We start from the raw sequence: 14,567 nt of genomic DNA, 5'->3' as shown, positions 1-14,567 counted from the left end.
TTTCCAGTCCAGGGAAGACATGGCTTGGCAGTTCGGGCTGGACTGTCCTATGAGGTACAGGATCAGACTGATTTGCATATGGCAGTGTCTGAACTGGGGTGGCGGAGTGAGCTAAAGAATGATGATGGATTAAACCCAGATCAGTTGACTGGGGGTGAGTGCCTGCAATGTTCAACACTCGGTCCATCAGCCCCTTTGGTTTTGCTTAATATAGAGGGTATAGTCACCCTAAAGGTAGTTAGTTAGCCCATTGGCTAATACCGGTCATGCCAAGAACTTAGATTTGACGGATCCAGAAGAAGAGGAAAAAGAAGAGCCACGAGAGCATGAGAACTGAAGACTGCTGTGGACTTTTGGCGCCAAACCCTGCATTAAACACACAAGAAATCAAGAGCACAGTCCTAACCAACTAATGCACAGGGAAAAACTACTAATCTTGGGTTCCAGAGTAATGTGCTACTTGCTGAAAGCATAGTTTCAATATCTTGTAGGTGGTCTTAAGCAATATATACATTTACAATTAGTATAAATTACACATGGATTACTTAATATTTTGCTTTAATTATTGTTGTTGTTCACTTCTCTTTCCCCATAGTGTTCTTTAAAGCTTTGGCCTCTTGTTGGATTCTGAACCTGCAGGGGATCCATTACGGTGAAATGAAGTTACTGACATTTGTTTTCCAGCATGGTTCTTTCTGAGCTCAATAAAAGATTTGTCACACTCTTTTTTTCACGAGTGGTCATTTGCTTGCATTTGAAAATATTTGAATGAAGATGTCTCCTGTGGAGCAAAGGGTTCTGGGACCACCTCTTCTTTTCCCTTCCAGTAAATCTCAGAATCCTAAAGTGGTGTAGCAGTGGTAGGGTTTGAAGACAGTTGTGCTATTTTCGAACTTTCTTTGAAATGGATTTTGTTTCTCAAAAGATTCTGATTTTAAAGTATTTTGAGCTTGTAAATATGGGGAAAATGCACAATTTGGAGAATTTTTGTTATGGATAAGTAACGTATACATCACTATAGTGGTATGTCCTCTTCAATACTTCAGGCCTTCAACAATCGGTCTTCTTTCTGGGCTTCTAAAAGACAACAGAGAAAGATTGTTCCTCATGAATTATTGGGCCTCTTGAGGAAAGCTTTGTGTTAATTCTTGCAACTGACCCGTAGTTCTTTTTAATCTGTAACACTTCTCTGTTGTATTCTCTTTAGGCAGTATGACCTCCGGGAGAGCAGCAAACGTTCTGAGGTTCTCATTGATCTTACAGAATACTGCGGTCAGCTGGTGGAAGCCAAATGCCTGGCCGTAAATCCCCAGGATAACAACTATCTGGCTGTGGGTGCGAGTGGCCCCTTTGTTCGGATCTACGACATCCGCATGATCCACAATCACAGGTGAGGTCTGGTGTGCCACTGTATATGCTGGTACAAGCAATGTAAGTTTTTTTAGCCATATCAAGGAAGACCCTGCTGCAAGCATGGGCTGAAACATTAATTGTACAGATGAGTTTCAAGGTGCACTGCAAGCGTGCACAAGGAGTGAGCACTATATGCCCTGGAGAGAGCAACTGCTTATTGCTTCCATGGAGTGCCTGCAGTACCCTTTTAGCAATATAAGCCACGCAGTCATCACTGTTGAAATCGAGGTCTATGAAAGAGGTTCAGAAAAGTGCAAGCAATGCTGCTGCAATAGCCCACTCTACAGGCTTATGAAAGAGAACATGTGAAAGCTATGTAGATTAGTGCAACCATGCAGCAGTGATGACCAGATGCAAGCCAAGCCATACTGCAGCTAGAGAGCAGAAGCTACCAAATTGTGGTGGACGCCGTTGTCGCAGTGGAGATCGGAGTGATGCATCTACCATCCGGGAGAAAATACTACATGTACAGGGAAGGTCAAAGTGTATGATGCAGCCCTGGATTGAGTGGATTGTGCTCCAGCCAAAAGTGAGGAGGAAGTCATGATGGTTGAGGGCACGACTATGCATGATAAAGACAGGTGAGAGAGGGACTACATTGGCTTCATAAAGCAGAAGCTGTTGAAATTAGATTGCTAGTTTACTGGGAAGAGGGGGTGATGTGGACTGGTGTGCGCTACTTCCATAAATTCAGGCCTCTTGGGAGAAGATTAACACTTCTCCCAGAAAGGGAAGATGATTTTACAGCAGCCATTCAGTTCTGCTACATGCAACGGAGGCGGCAAGGGTAATATTTTGTCTTATCTCTCAGCTCTTCTAGCTCTTCTAGCTCTTCTAGTTGCTCCAACCATTGGTTGATAAACCTGGTCTCTATGGTCTCTTTTCTCAAGGTCGTGCTGGCTTCATACTTTAGATGGTATTTCCATGTTGCACCCCTCTGTGACCTTTCGGTACCTTTGGAACAAGCTTCCTCCAGTTTTATACCTTGGTGCTTGCCGTGCCTGTGGACAACACCTTAGAGTTTTTAAGTACCTGGGGTGTTTTGCCCCGTCCCACATTACTCCATGTGAGTTAGGCATGATCTTGGGGATTGGAACACACCTCCAGATAGCCTCTATTTGGACCCTTTGGAGTCGCTGCTTTTGGATCGTCCCTAAACACACAAATCGTGCACAGTCACCAGAAGGTAGTCTATAGGAAGGCTTCTCTCTTAGAGGTCTGTCAGTTATTTCCTCAGCATTTACCATAGTCAATGGTAGAAGGATGGCAGACAGAATAATCAAATAATACAGTTCTTCGAGTATGCTGCAATATGTCTTAACATCTCAGAGACACTTTGTTTTGGGGAAGGAGAGGTTGCTCTAGGAGTTTGATCCCAGGCTGCTCAAAATCTATCTGGTAAACTATGATAAAGAACAGTATGTTGTGTTTTCAATATTCTAATGTCCCCCACCTATGCACCAATTGGGATATCCCTTTAAATTGAAAATATACATTTTGTGGTGCCAAAAAACTGGTTCCCAATCAAACTTTCATTCTCACTTCTTGAGTTTCCTCCAGGTACCTGACTAGCAAGCAGAGATAAAATCCCTCCAGTCCCAGGAGGGGTGCCTTCACACTGATTTGTCATTGGTACCACCTTGGACACTATGCCACAGAGCTAGTCTAGAAATGTTGCAGCTGAGCATGCTGATGTCTGTTACTTTTCCCACACCTTTTGACGCAGACCCAGGCTTTTCTCTCCATTTGAGTTCCTTCAAAAAAACTTCTGCAGTGTTTATTGGGACATGTCACTGACAAAGGTGTCCGGATTTCAGAGATGCAACTCGAGTGATGAGCAGGTGTCTGTTTTCACACCTGTTTCTAGACCCTGGGTTATAAGCATCACTCTAAGCCTGCAACTAGTGCATTTGCATGCATGCCATGGCCATCAATAAAGTCAATCTTGTTATGGAGTGGGCTCGCTTTGAAAACATCTGGCGGACATATCTTCAGGTTTATTATCCTGTTCCACTCCTCCCTTCTGGTAAATCTTCTGATCAATATCCATCAAAGGAGAAGAACATATGCAACAAACATAATTGGCCAAAAGGGATAGAGTCCGCATTCGACTCTATACCCATTTTGGAGGCTATGTACCTGGTAGCTGTCTCCATTCTGGCTTTGTGCCTGGAGCTGCCGCACCTGCTTCCCGGCTTCAGATCACGCACAAGTGGCGGTCTTTAATGAGGCTTCACTGGCAATATTCTGCTCTCCTTTAGCTTCTCTGGTGCGTTCTCAATTGCATGCAGATTTTGTAGAGTGTACCAGCTGCTGGGTCCATTCCCAGCATCAGTCGAACTTGTTTCAGCTCCTGGCATGATGCTGACAGACTATATTGCTCTGCCAAAGGTCTTGTGGTTCCACTGGTCCAGACACTGATGTTGTTGCTGCCTTTTCTGATTTTGTCTGTCTTAGGATTGATCTGAAATTTTGAAAATCATTTTCAATTTATGTATTACACAAAAATATCACCATAGCTTTGTTGAATACCAAATTTTATAAGGAACAAATGACTCCATCATTAAGTTCCACTAATTTCATAAATTAGTAATCATTTCTCATAGTCAATGCTGATAATTACCATTGTTGCAGTCATAAAAACAGTTGAAAATATGTTAAACAATTCATCACTAAGCATTAAATAGTAGGGTAAGCATTAGAAATAAAACCTGCATTAAAATCTTAGTTAAAAAAAAGTCACCAGAGCCGTTTAATCTGCACATGTGAATAAATCTGCAATAAACAATTTAACATTTTTTATTAATTCCAAGATGATTCAATTCAGGCCTGAAAGGGCAAGGCATAAGTAATGGTTCTTTTAGCCCTTGACTTACAAACAAACTAGGGGGCAAAGGTAAAAATGTCCTTAGAGGGAAATCTGTTCCTTAACTGAGGGCATTCTCCTCATGTCAGTTCATGTGCTGCCCTCAGTAGTTGATTGGTGTTGACTCGTTTCGACTACTGACTTGCGGATTTCCTCACAACACGGGCCTATCACAAAAAGTTGTTATAGTTTATTTATTTATTTGAAAGGTTTTATATAGCGCTGGCTAGACCCAGAGGTATCGGAGCGCTTTACATGAGGACGAGTATTGTTTCATAGCATAGTTACAACGTTGCAAGATACCGTTTTAGAGCATAGATACCAGTTGCTGGAGCTCAGTTGCATGCGTTAAAAACGAATACTTAAGGGAAAAAGCAGGCAAGGGGAGAAATTCTGGGGAAAGAGGACAGGAGGAGGAGAGGAAGACCAAGAATGAAAGAGGGAAAGAGGGCTAATTTAGTGGACTTTTTGAGATGGCCATTGTGCCTAAAGGGATTTTTTTTTTTACTTCTATGGAAAAATTTGAGGCAAGTTTTAAGACTGAAAGGAATTATTTGCTGCTACGGTCTAGAAGTGGAGAACTTTCTCTCAGTAAAAATGTGGTAGTGTACCTCCTTGTATGTTCGCACAATATCAGGGACTGATCCTGTTGCATGAAGAGTGATTTGAATGTATTTACCTAAAAATATCAATTGTGTACTTTTAGTAAAAAAGCAAACAATTAAAAAGGTTTCTACTTGCACTAGATGCAAGCCTGGTGTTTGTAACAGTTTGTATTGAAACTGATTTTTTTTTCTCTGAAGATTTTCCAGGTGAGGTGGAGCCTGCACTTTAGCAGTGTCATGAACTGTAATTTAACTGTTTTGGTCCAGGCCAAGAAGGTCCAGGCCTGATTCAATGATGAGCCTCTGCCTCACGCTTAGCATGTTTCATATTTGGATGAAATTTTAGGGACGGATTCTGTCTTTAGTCAGATGCGTACAATTGTCCACCTTAATGAGTATAGCAGTAGTGAACAGTTTACAGCAGTGAACAAGCCTTGTGAAATGCCAGTGGCCTAGACACCTTGCCGGAAGTTGACAATGATTGTCCTTCTGTCCCGTGTTCAGAGGAATTTGCCTCATTTACCACACACTTGCACAAGGTATTTGAGGCCCGGGACAACCAGAGACTTGTCTACATCAACCATTGCCTGACCTTCCACTAACCCGCCAGACAACTGCGCTCCCCCTCCCTCTCCCCGCATCTGCCAAAGCCACAACGGAGGTTGTTCCTTCTCCTACCTCGCTGTCAAGTCTTGGGACGACCTCCCACTCCAGTCAGCAGTTCCCTGGTGGTTGCTCCCATGAGGTTCCTTCCTTCCTCACACACATTTTTCTACAACACCAAGTGCAGTGTTCGGAAGATAGTAACACACACAGACACACAGGATTTATTAGTAAACAGAAGTGAGGCACACTCTGTCCATGAATGTAATATGTGTTGCAGATCAAATATATCTCCACACAGTAGCAGGCAGGTGATGCTATAAGCGAGTTCCTCTGATAATCAGGACCAGGTTTTGTTGTTGAGAACGACCTCCCACTCCGCCTTCGAACCACAACTTCACTCTGACTTCAGAAAGGGACTCAAGACCTGGCTCTTCGACTGAAGACCTGCGAGACCTCAGCGCCTTGATATCCCCAGGGGTGATTAGTACCGCTTTATAAGTGCTGTTTGATTGTTTGATCTATAAGTATATACTGTAGCAAAGGAAGGTAAAGTCTACCTAGCTTTTATGGATCTGAGCTCGTCCTTTGATTCCGTCAGCAGGTCAATGCTCTGGGAAATCATGACAAATTTAGGGGTCGAGCCCAGTATTCTAACCGTTTTTAGGGAGCTCTATCTAGAGGTAACTGCCAGTGTGAGGTATGGCCCAAGAGAAATAACTGAAGCCTTCAAACTTGATTGTGGTGTGCGCCAGGGATTCATATTGGCCCCTTTCTTTTTTCTCTGTATGTCAATGGTTTGGAACAATACTGGTTGAATTTTAATGTAGATTGTCACGGGGTCAGCAACTTTGATTGCAGTGATTATTAGATCATTTCTGTGCCTTTATGAACAGCTTGGACCTTACGGTAAACCAAACCAAAACTCATATAATGCTGTTTGGATTCCGAGTTGAGAAAAGCAAGGCATTTACTGTTAACTGCATGAATATCAGCAATGTTTTGTCATATCCTCACCTGGGAATACTTTTTGATGATAGACTCACTACTTTGAAAGCTGGCAGGGTTGCTGCATTAGCGAGGAGTACAGAGGCGGTCGTAGATTTTGCAGCCAGAATGAGTAGCAGGCTGATCAAAGAACTGGTAACAGTCTATTCGGCTAAGTGCTGTCCAGGTGCCAAATATGGGACTGGTGTATTGGGCTTCTGTGAACAGCCTGGGCTGGAGAAGGTAGAAATGTGTTTTTTTAAAAGGCTGCTAGCTTTATTAAAACCTACTAGCAACTATGTAATTCTGAAATTGGACGAGGGTACCTAAGCAACACTGTGAAGTTGCAACCCCTTCTGTTGTGGTTAAATATTTGGATCAAAGAGGAAACCTCATTGAATCGCTTAGTTATAGTGGGGTGTCTCAAACTGGAAAAGGGCTTAAAAATCCCTTGGATTACGTACATATGCAAGACCTGAAATTGGCTGGACCTAAGTGAATTGTATAGAAATCCGTGTACCTTCTCACCCAGTTTTTCAAGATCATTGACGAGACTGTTCTTAGCCAAATGTGCAGAGGTGAGAATGCAGGAAAGCCCACAGTTGCTGCTCATGCTCAAATTCGTACTTCTGTTGGCTTCAAGCCTTATTTAATTGGGGTCAATAACTTGCATCTTAAATTTTTGCTGACTAGACTATGGTTGAACACTATTTACTTCCTTGTTGCACACTCCAGACAGGGTATGTTTCCTGCTAATTTGCCTTTCTGTCCGTGCGATGGATGCACTGAACAAAGCACATTGTACTTTATTCTTTTCTGTACATTTTATTCCTCACGAGGGAAAATGCTTATTTTACCTTTTCTAAAGCAGGCAAATTTCAGTCAGTGCAGGGATGCCATGGAGATTTTACAGATCTTGCCATCAGTAAGGATATGCTTTTTAACTGCAAATTGTATACAGCATGCTGTATGCACACAATCCACATTGGCATCACGAAATGGTATCCTCACTTGCTATATCCTGGTTTTATGATTTTATATGAAACTACAATTTTTTTGTACTCATTTTAATGTATTTTGTGGGATTTTATTGTATTCTGATTCTTATATGATCACTGGATGACGAATACAGATTAGATAGGATTGGGGAACATCACACATTCATTTGCAGTAAACATCAAAATTCTCTATAGCAACATGGCCCCAGAATATGTGTCCCAGTGCTAACATACACAATGACCAGTCACATGATCAATTAGAAGCAGTGGTTATGCTCTGCAGGTAGGGTAGGCAGTTAGCCAAAAAGTGGATCTGCATATTTCAAATCCACTACACAGAGTTCTGAACTGAAATGCTATTGTCCACCTGAAAAAAACCTGTAAATGAGCCCTGCAGATACTTGCTAATGGAATTTGTTGGCAAACTGTGCCTGATATCAAAGACCACAATCTCTTCACTATAAGTTTTGAGGAGATTCATGGTCCCACACTGCTTAAAAGATCTTCTATTCTGTATCACATAATTGGGATTGTGTCTCTATAAATTGTGCATCATCTCATCACATATGGGTCATTGTGCCTTTTTACTTTGAACAATCTTGTAACTGGTATGTATCTCTTTACCTGGGTGTTTTTCCACAATATTTTCACCCCATCACACTAAACCTTGAGGTTCAACAAGATTCCATTATGCTAGGTTTTTAGAATTGACTGTGCAGAACTGATCAAACCCTAGACTATACAAAACATGTCACTGCCCAGGGGGAAACTGGCTAACAAATAGTTGTTGACCTGTCTCAAAAATGCGGCCATGGAGTGAATGAACGGTTTTCTTTTCCATTTAAAAAAATTAAAATAAAAACATCTGCTTCGTGTGGTAGCAGTCCCTCTTAGTATTCATAGAAAGGTTTACCACAGTAAGTTTTGGACTTTGAACAAAACCCCACCCTGATAGCACATTAGTTTACTGCTGTCTTTTTGATTCATTTTTCTTGATTATATGAAGTTTGTATATGCTTTTTTACTCCATTTTGCACATATTGTATCCTATTCTTGGATACAACCATATTACCAATGCAATAAGACATTCACCCAAGAGATTATACTTTAATTTCTCTGTTGCTGTTTGAGTAAATACTATATCTATAATATTGTATGCATACCAAAGCCTAGCTGATTGTTAGATTACCACGAAGTATGTATGTATTGATTGATTGATTGATCCAAAGCTTTTAATAATGCCTTTATCTTTATTCAGTGAGTAACACTCTGGGTATTTTTCCCCTTTTGAACTAATTTTATCATGCATTATCCATTTGAGTTTTGAGGTTTGTTTTGTACAGAATAAAGGGAAATAAGCGGGCATATGTCAAACTTTTGAAGGGGGCGTGGCTACGACGCTGCCGAGCATGGTCGCCTGAGCCCCGAGCTCCGGGTCGATCTCGGCAATTATCCTGACCGAAGACCCCCTCGGCGGCACCACTGACCTGGTTTTGTACCTGACCGACGCGGGGCATCCCGGCGCCGGTCGGATGTAAGTGGGGACCTGCGGTTGCTCAAAAATCGGCTCGCCGGAGGGCTCTGGGGCGGCGACTGCCGGCCATCTTGCCGAGGCCTACCACGCACGGCCGATCCCCGGCCTCGATTACTGAAGGGCTGCCCGGCGACCGGACCCTCGTGCAAGACCGGAGGACGGTGCTGGGACGGACGCTGGTGCATGGCCCGAGGACCGCGAGCTGGAATCCCGACAGGCCGGTGACGACGGGCGGAGGCACTGGAGTGCCGGGGGCGGCGACGTCACCACCACGGACCCGGGGAGCGGCGCAGTCCCGAGGGAGGGGCCCTGGACACGACGGTCCCATTGGGATTGCCCCTTGGTGGCTCCTCTCGGCGGTCGGCGCTGCAACTGACGACTGGCACACCGGCTCTGCTGATTCACTCGAGGAGTGGAGCCACCTCAGGAACTGGGAGGGCGCCTGAACTACGGGGAACCTGCCGGGAAGCGGACGCGGTGCTGGGATGCCGGAGGCCGCTGTGTTGGCGGAGTGCCCAGAATCGGCCGGAGGGGGCCCCATCATTGGCACAGTGTGGACACCAGCAGTGGCGTTTTTGGTGCCTGCGCCACTGGACACCAGGCCCTAGGGGCGCTGCTGACCCCCCGGAGCGGCCTCTAGCATTAAGTGGGGGCATGGGAACGCGCTGATGCCCTCCCTGGGACTGCCGTTTTGACATCCAGGCGGTCGCAGGGGGTCCGGGGCGGCGCACCGTCACTGGTGGCCCTTGCTGATGACAGTGGGGGCCGGGTGTGGAAGAGGCCCCATAGGAGCACCAAGTGATTTGGGCCCGGCTGCATCTGCTGGAAGTCTTGTCTTTTGTGTGTGCAACCCCGACCTCCTGCCTGACTGGACTGCGGGACGACAGCTCCCATCGTCATCTGGAGCATCCGTCGGGACGGACCCGCGGCGCTTGGCCCCTGTGCGCATACCGGTGACTCTCCATGGGGAAACCGCGGAAAGGGGCCGGTGCGGCGCTGCCGGACCAGGCCGAGGACTCCCTGGAGGCCCATGATCTACGGCCGGTGGATGGCCAGGCGACGGGGTTGCAACAGCAACAGATGGACCAGATCCTTAAGGCCATAGGGGACACAAGAGAGGCGCTGCGCCAGGACATTGCCAGGTCTCCACGGGCCTTGGCCTCTTGAAGGCGGATCATAACAAGCTCGCTGACCGCGTCAAGGCTGCAGAAATGGTACTAGAGACATTAGAACCGGCCCAGAAAGCGTCGGACACCGCGTTGGAGGATTTAACACGCAGGGTGCAGCAACTGGAAAGGAGAGCGGCTGACGCGGAAGGGCGCAACAGACGCAATAATGTCCGTGTGGTGGGCCTACCCGAAAATATCGAAGGGGACGACATGGTTTCGTATCTGGAGACCTGGCTGCGGGATGTGGTGGTCCCTGAAGGACTGACGCACTTCTATACCCTGGAAAGGGCCCATAGGGTCCCGGCTCGCCCCCCGGCCCCGGGCCGCCCCCCTCGGCCAGTGATAGCCCGGTTGCTACATTTCAGGGATCGGGACATTATTCTGCGGCAGGCCAGGCTGGCTGGCCCATACAAGGTGGACAATGCCTCGGTGTCTATATTTCCCGACTACTCCCAGGAGGTCCAGCGCTGCCGCTTCTCCTTCGTCGCTGTCAAGAGAGCTCTCCGCGATGAGGGGGTGCAGTACTCTTTGCTGTTCCCGGCACGCCTGAGGATACTGGTGGATGGAGTGACGACGTTCTGCGATACACCGGACGACGCTTGGCAGTGGTTGGAGCGGTATCGAGCAGGCAAGGATGGCACAGGTACTTGGACGGAGGCCGCGGACGACCGGCCGAAACCGCGCAGGAGCAGGCGTAATCGGAGGCGAGAGCAGAACAGGAGGTCTCCATCGGCATCACAGACGGACCTGGAGAGGAAGGCTGCCCTACAAGCGGTGTCGAACATCTCTGGAGCAGTACCGGAGACTCCGGTGGTGGACTCGGGTTCCCGGTTGGGCTCTGATGAGGTGGAACCAGGAGGCTCAGATGGGGGTTCGGACAAGGATCCTGGGGAGTTGCCTCAGGTCACCCCACAGACTGCCGATGGACTAATGGACGAATGATTTCCGAGAAGCTGAGCGAAGGACAGTAAGGGGGTGTGCTTGGCTTGTGGGGATGGTACTGCCTGGGTTGTTGGGGTCCGGCAGTCTGGGATGCTGGGACTGGAGTTGTCATCTGCTTACTGGAGTTGGTGCCGGAGTACGCAAGGTCCCTGGCTTCTTTGATGGGGCGGTGGTGCTGCTGGGAGGGGGATGGAGGGTGGTCTACTCTTAGTCGGGATCGACCTCACCTGGTGTGGCGGGTCTTTGGCTGTCCGGCCGGCCGGTGGGGAGTCACCCCCTCGATCTCACATAACTTGTGAGTCTCTGGTAACTCCCAGAGTTTCCCTCGTATGCGGGAGCAGGGTTTGGACGGGTGACAACTGTTTGGTGCCTGTTCTGGGGGTGGGCGGGGTTGGTTGGAGTTGTTACAGGTTTTTGGGGATTGTCAGTGTGCCAATGGGGATGTCAGGGACTGGATTTCGATATGTGCCCATTGATGGCGGCTAGATTAGAATTGAAGTGCATCACCTGGAATGTGCGGGGGCTTAATTCCATGAGAAAGAGATACAAAGTGCATGCATACCTAGTCCGTAGGGGGGTCCAGGTGGCCTTTTTGCAGGAGACGCATTTAACGTTGGCAGAGGGACAAGCGCTGCAGCGGCGATGGCGGGGGCAACTCTTCTATACTACCTATTCTGCGCATGCTAGAGGGGCGTTGATTTGGGTGCGGGCGGGTACCCCCTTTCAGCCCATGACGACGAGGGTGGATTCGGACGGGAGGTTTGTGGCAGTGTTGGGGCGGTTGGATGGCCGGGATGTTACGCTTTGCTGCGTTTATGCCCCGTACTTTGATCAGGCTGCGTTCTTTTCTGCGTTATCGAGGAGGTTGGCACCTATGTTAGTGGGTACGGTGTTTATGGGGGGGGGACTTTAACTCAGTGGCGGACGTGGAGACGGACCGTTCCCACCCCCCACTGGCGCAGTCGGTGGTGCGCAGGGTGGCCAAGGCTCGCAGGGACTGGCAAGAGCGGTGGGGGCTCGTGGACGCATGGCGGACGTATCACCCCGCCGATAGGGACTATTCGTTTTATTCTGCACCTCATGATCTACACGTGCGCCTCGACACCATCCTTTGTTTGGCTGGGGCCCAGGAGCTTACACGCAACTGCGAGTACCTGGCGAGGACCATATCGGACCATAACCCTTGCCTGCTTACGCTCCTCTGGTCCAGACAGCGGCAACCGGTCCCCACGTGGCGGTTGAATCCGCTGGCGTTGGAGGATCCGGTCTTTCGCACCGAGGTGCAGGAATGCATTGAACGCTACTTCCAGGAGAACTCGGGTACGGCGACCACTCGAGCGACTGAGTGGGACGCCTTCAAGGTGGTGATACGAGGCGCGTGCCTCTCGTCCTCGTCGGGGGTGCGCCGGACGCTGCTGGACGATGTCGAACAGGAGGAGGCCGCCCTGCGGCAGGCGGAGAGGGACGGTCACGTGGCAGGGGGCAATAGGGAGGAAGTGCTGGCGGCTCGAGAGCGGGTTGCTACCCAGGTGGAGAGGCTCCGCTGCCATGATTATCGGGAATACATGGTCACAGCGCATGCGGAGCGAGGTCGGTTCGCTGCTGGCGAGGCTGGCCAATCCTCAAACTAGGGGTACGCCAATACTGTCGCTAGCTACCCCGACCGGGGATCTGGTCCATTCACAGCATGAAATTAATGATCAGTTCCGGGATTATTATGCGGAACTCTATCGGAGCAGAATGACAGTGCAACCGGCGGGACTGGATGTCTTTCTGGAAGGGGCTCAGTTGCAGCGACTGGACCCGGAGCAGGGCACTGCGTTGGGTGCGGCTATTACATTGGGGGAGATCAGAGCGGCGATTAAGCACATGGCTAGGAAGAAGACGCCGGGAGGTGACGGCCTTCCGGTGGAGTTCTACGCTGCGTATGTTGATCTCCTGGCCCCCAGACTACACCAGGTGTATGGGGAGGCCGGGGAGCAGGGCAGGCTGCCGGGGTCGACCAGGGAGGCGATCATAGTGCCGCTGCTGAAGAAGGGCGGGATTCCCACGGCTAGAACGGCATATCGCCCGCTCTGGATGCTCACTGTGGACTATAAGGTGCTGAGCAGGATCCTGGCGACGCGGTTGTCTGTCCATATGTGCTCTCTGGTGCACCCGGACCAGTCGGGCTTCATCCCCACCCGGAACACTTCGACATGTATACGGCGCCTGATCCGGGTCATGGACGTTGAGGGGGAGGGCCCCACGGGTGCGGCCGTGCTCTCGGTAGATATCGAAAAGGCGTTCGATAGTGTGGAATGGCGGTATTTGTTTTGCGTGCTCCTTCGGCTCGGGCTAGGAGACGGCTTCGTCCGCTGGACGCGGTTGTTGTATGAGTCCGCTACTGCTAGGGTTCGTACGGGCCGCTCGATTTCTGCGGCATGCTCGGTGGAAAGAGGCACCCGACAGGGTTGCTCTTTATCCCCGCTCCTCTTCGCCTTGGCGATTGAACCACTAGCGGCATGGGCCCGACAGGGCCGGTACTATGATGGGTTTCACTGCGCGGCGAATCGCAGTATATTTCCTTGTATGCCGACGACCTCTTACTGTACTTGGCTGATGTGGAGACGTCGGTGACGGGTGCACGGGCCTTGCTCCAGGAGTTCGGGACTCTATCGGGGCTCCGTGTTAACTGGTCTAAGACTTGCCTGTTCCCCTTGACCTGCCGCTGCGTCCAGCCTGAGGTGCTTGATGGACTGCGCTGGGAACCAGATTGTCTGTCGTACCTCGGAGTACACATTTATCACACCCACTCGCTCCTATATGAGGGGAACGTGGGCAGGGCCCTGAGGGGCATTAGAGGCAGCATGGGGTTTTGGCGCACTCTTCCGCTGTCTGTGGCAGGACGAATAGCGTTGCTGAAGATGGTGGTCCTTCCGCGCCTGCTTTATTTTTTTCGCACTCTGCCGGTGTGGATTCCGCTTTCCTTTTATCGGACACTGCGATCGATGGTGATAGGGTTTATCTGGGACCCAGGCATGAGACGTGTAGCTTTGAATACCTTGCTTAGGTCCCGGGAAGACGGTGGCCTGGCGGTGCCGGATTTTGAATGGTATTATCTGGCAGCGCAGCTACAGTGGCTTACGCAAGCAGGAGCACGGGAGTTTAGAGGCCCGGACGGCCCGCAGGGTCGGATTATGCACCGCCATGTCCTGTCCTTCATCGTGCTCCAGCAGGGGCTTCGGTTGGAGCAGCTGACTCTTGAGGAGCGCACCCTTCGCCGGTGCTGGTTACGTGGCCATAGGCGGGCGGGATGTCACGTTCCATACGCGCCGGAGATCCCCTTAGGCATGTGCACGACCCTCCCGCATGGTGGGGATTGGTCGGCACTAGCCACCTGGGAGGACTGTGGGATCCACATGATAGGGGATTTGTATAGGGATGGTACCCTGCTTTCGTTCTGTGACC

At 49.3% G+C, this 14,567-nt stretch overlaps 1 protein-coding gene across 7 annotated transcripts in view; it reads left to right on the top strand.

The window, feature by feature from the left end:
* Positions 1-14,567, top strand: part of WDTC1 (WD and tetratricopeptide repeats 1) — a 380,833-nt gene that overhangs the window by 188,122 nt on the left and 178,144 nt on the right. For all 7 annotated transcript variants that reach the window (XM_078682616.1, XM_078682614.1, XM_078682619.1 and 4 more), the window contains exon 7: positions 1,208-1,390. In XM_078682616.1, the coding sequence (XP_078538742.1) occupies positions 1,208-1,390 (183 nt within the window). The remainder of the gene's footprint in view (positions 1-1,207; positions 1,391-14,567) is intronic.

Source organism: Lissotriton helveticus, chromosome 3_1 (assembly GCF_964261635.1).
Source record: "Lissotriton helveticus chromosome 3_1, aLisHel1.1, whole genome shotgun sequence".
Taxonomy (NCBI): domain Eukaryota; kingdom Metazoa; phylum Chordata; class Amphibia; order Caudata; family Salamandridae; genus Lissotriton; species Lissotriton helveticus.
This window is presented reverse-complemented; position numbering and strand designations above follow the sequence as displayed.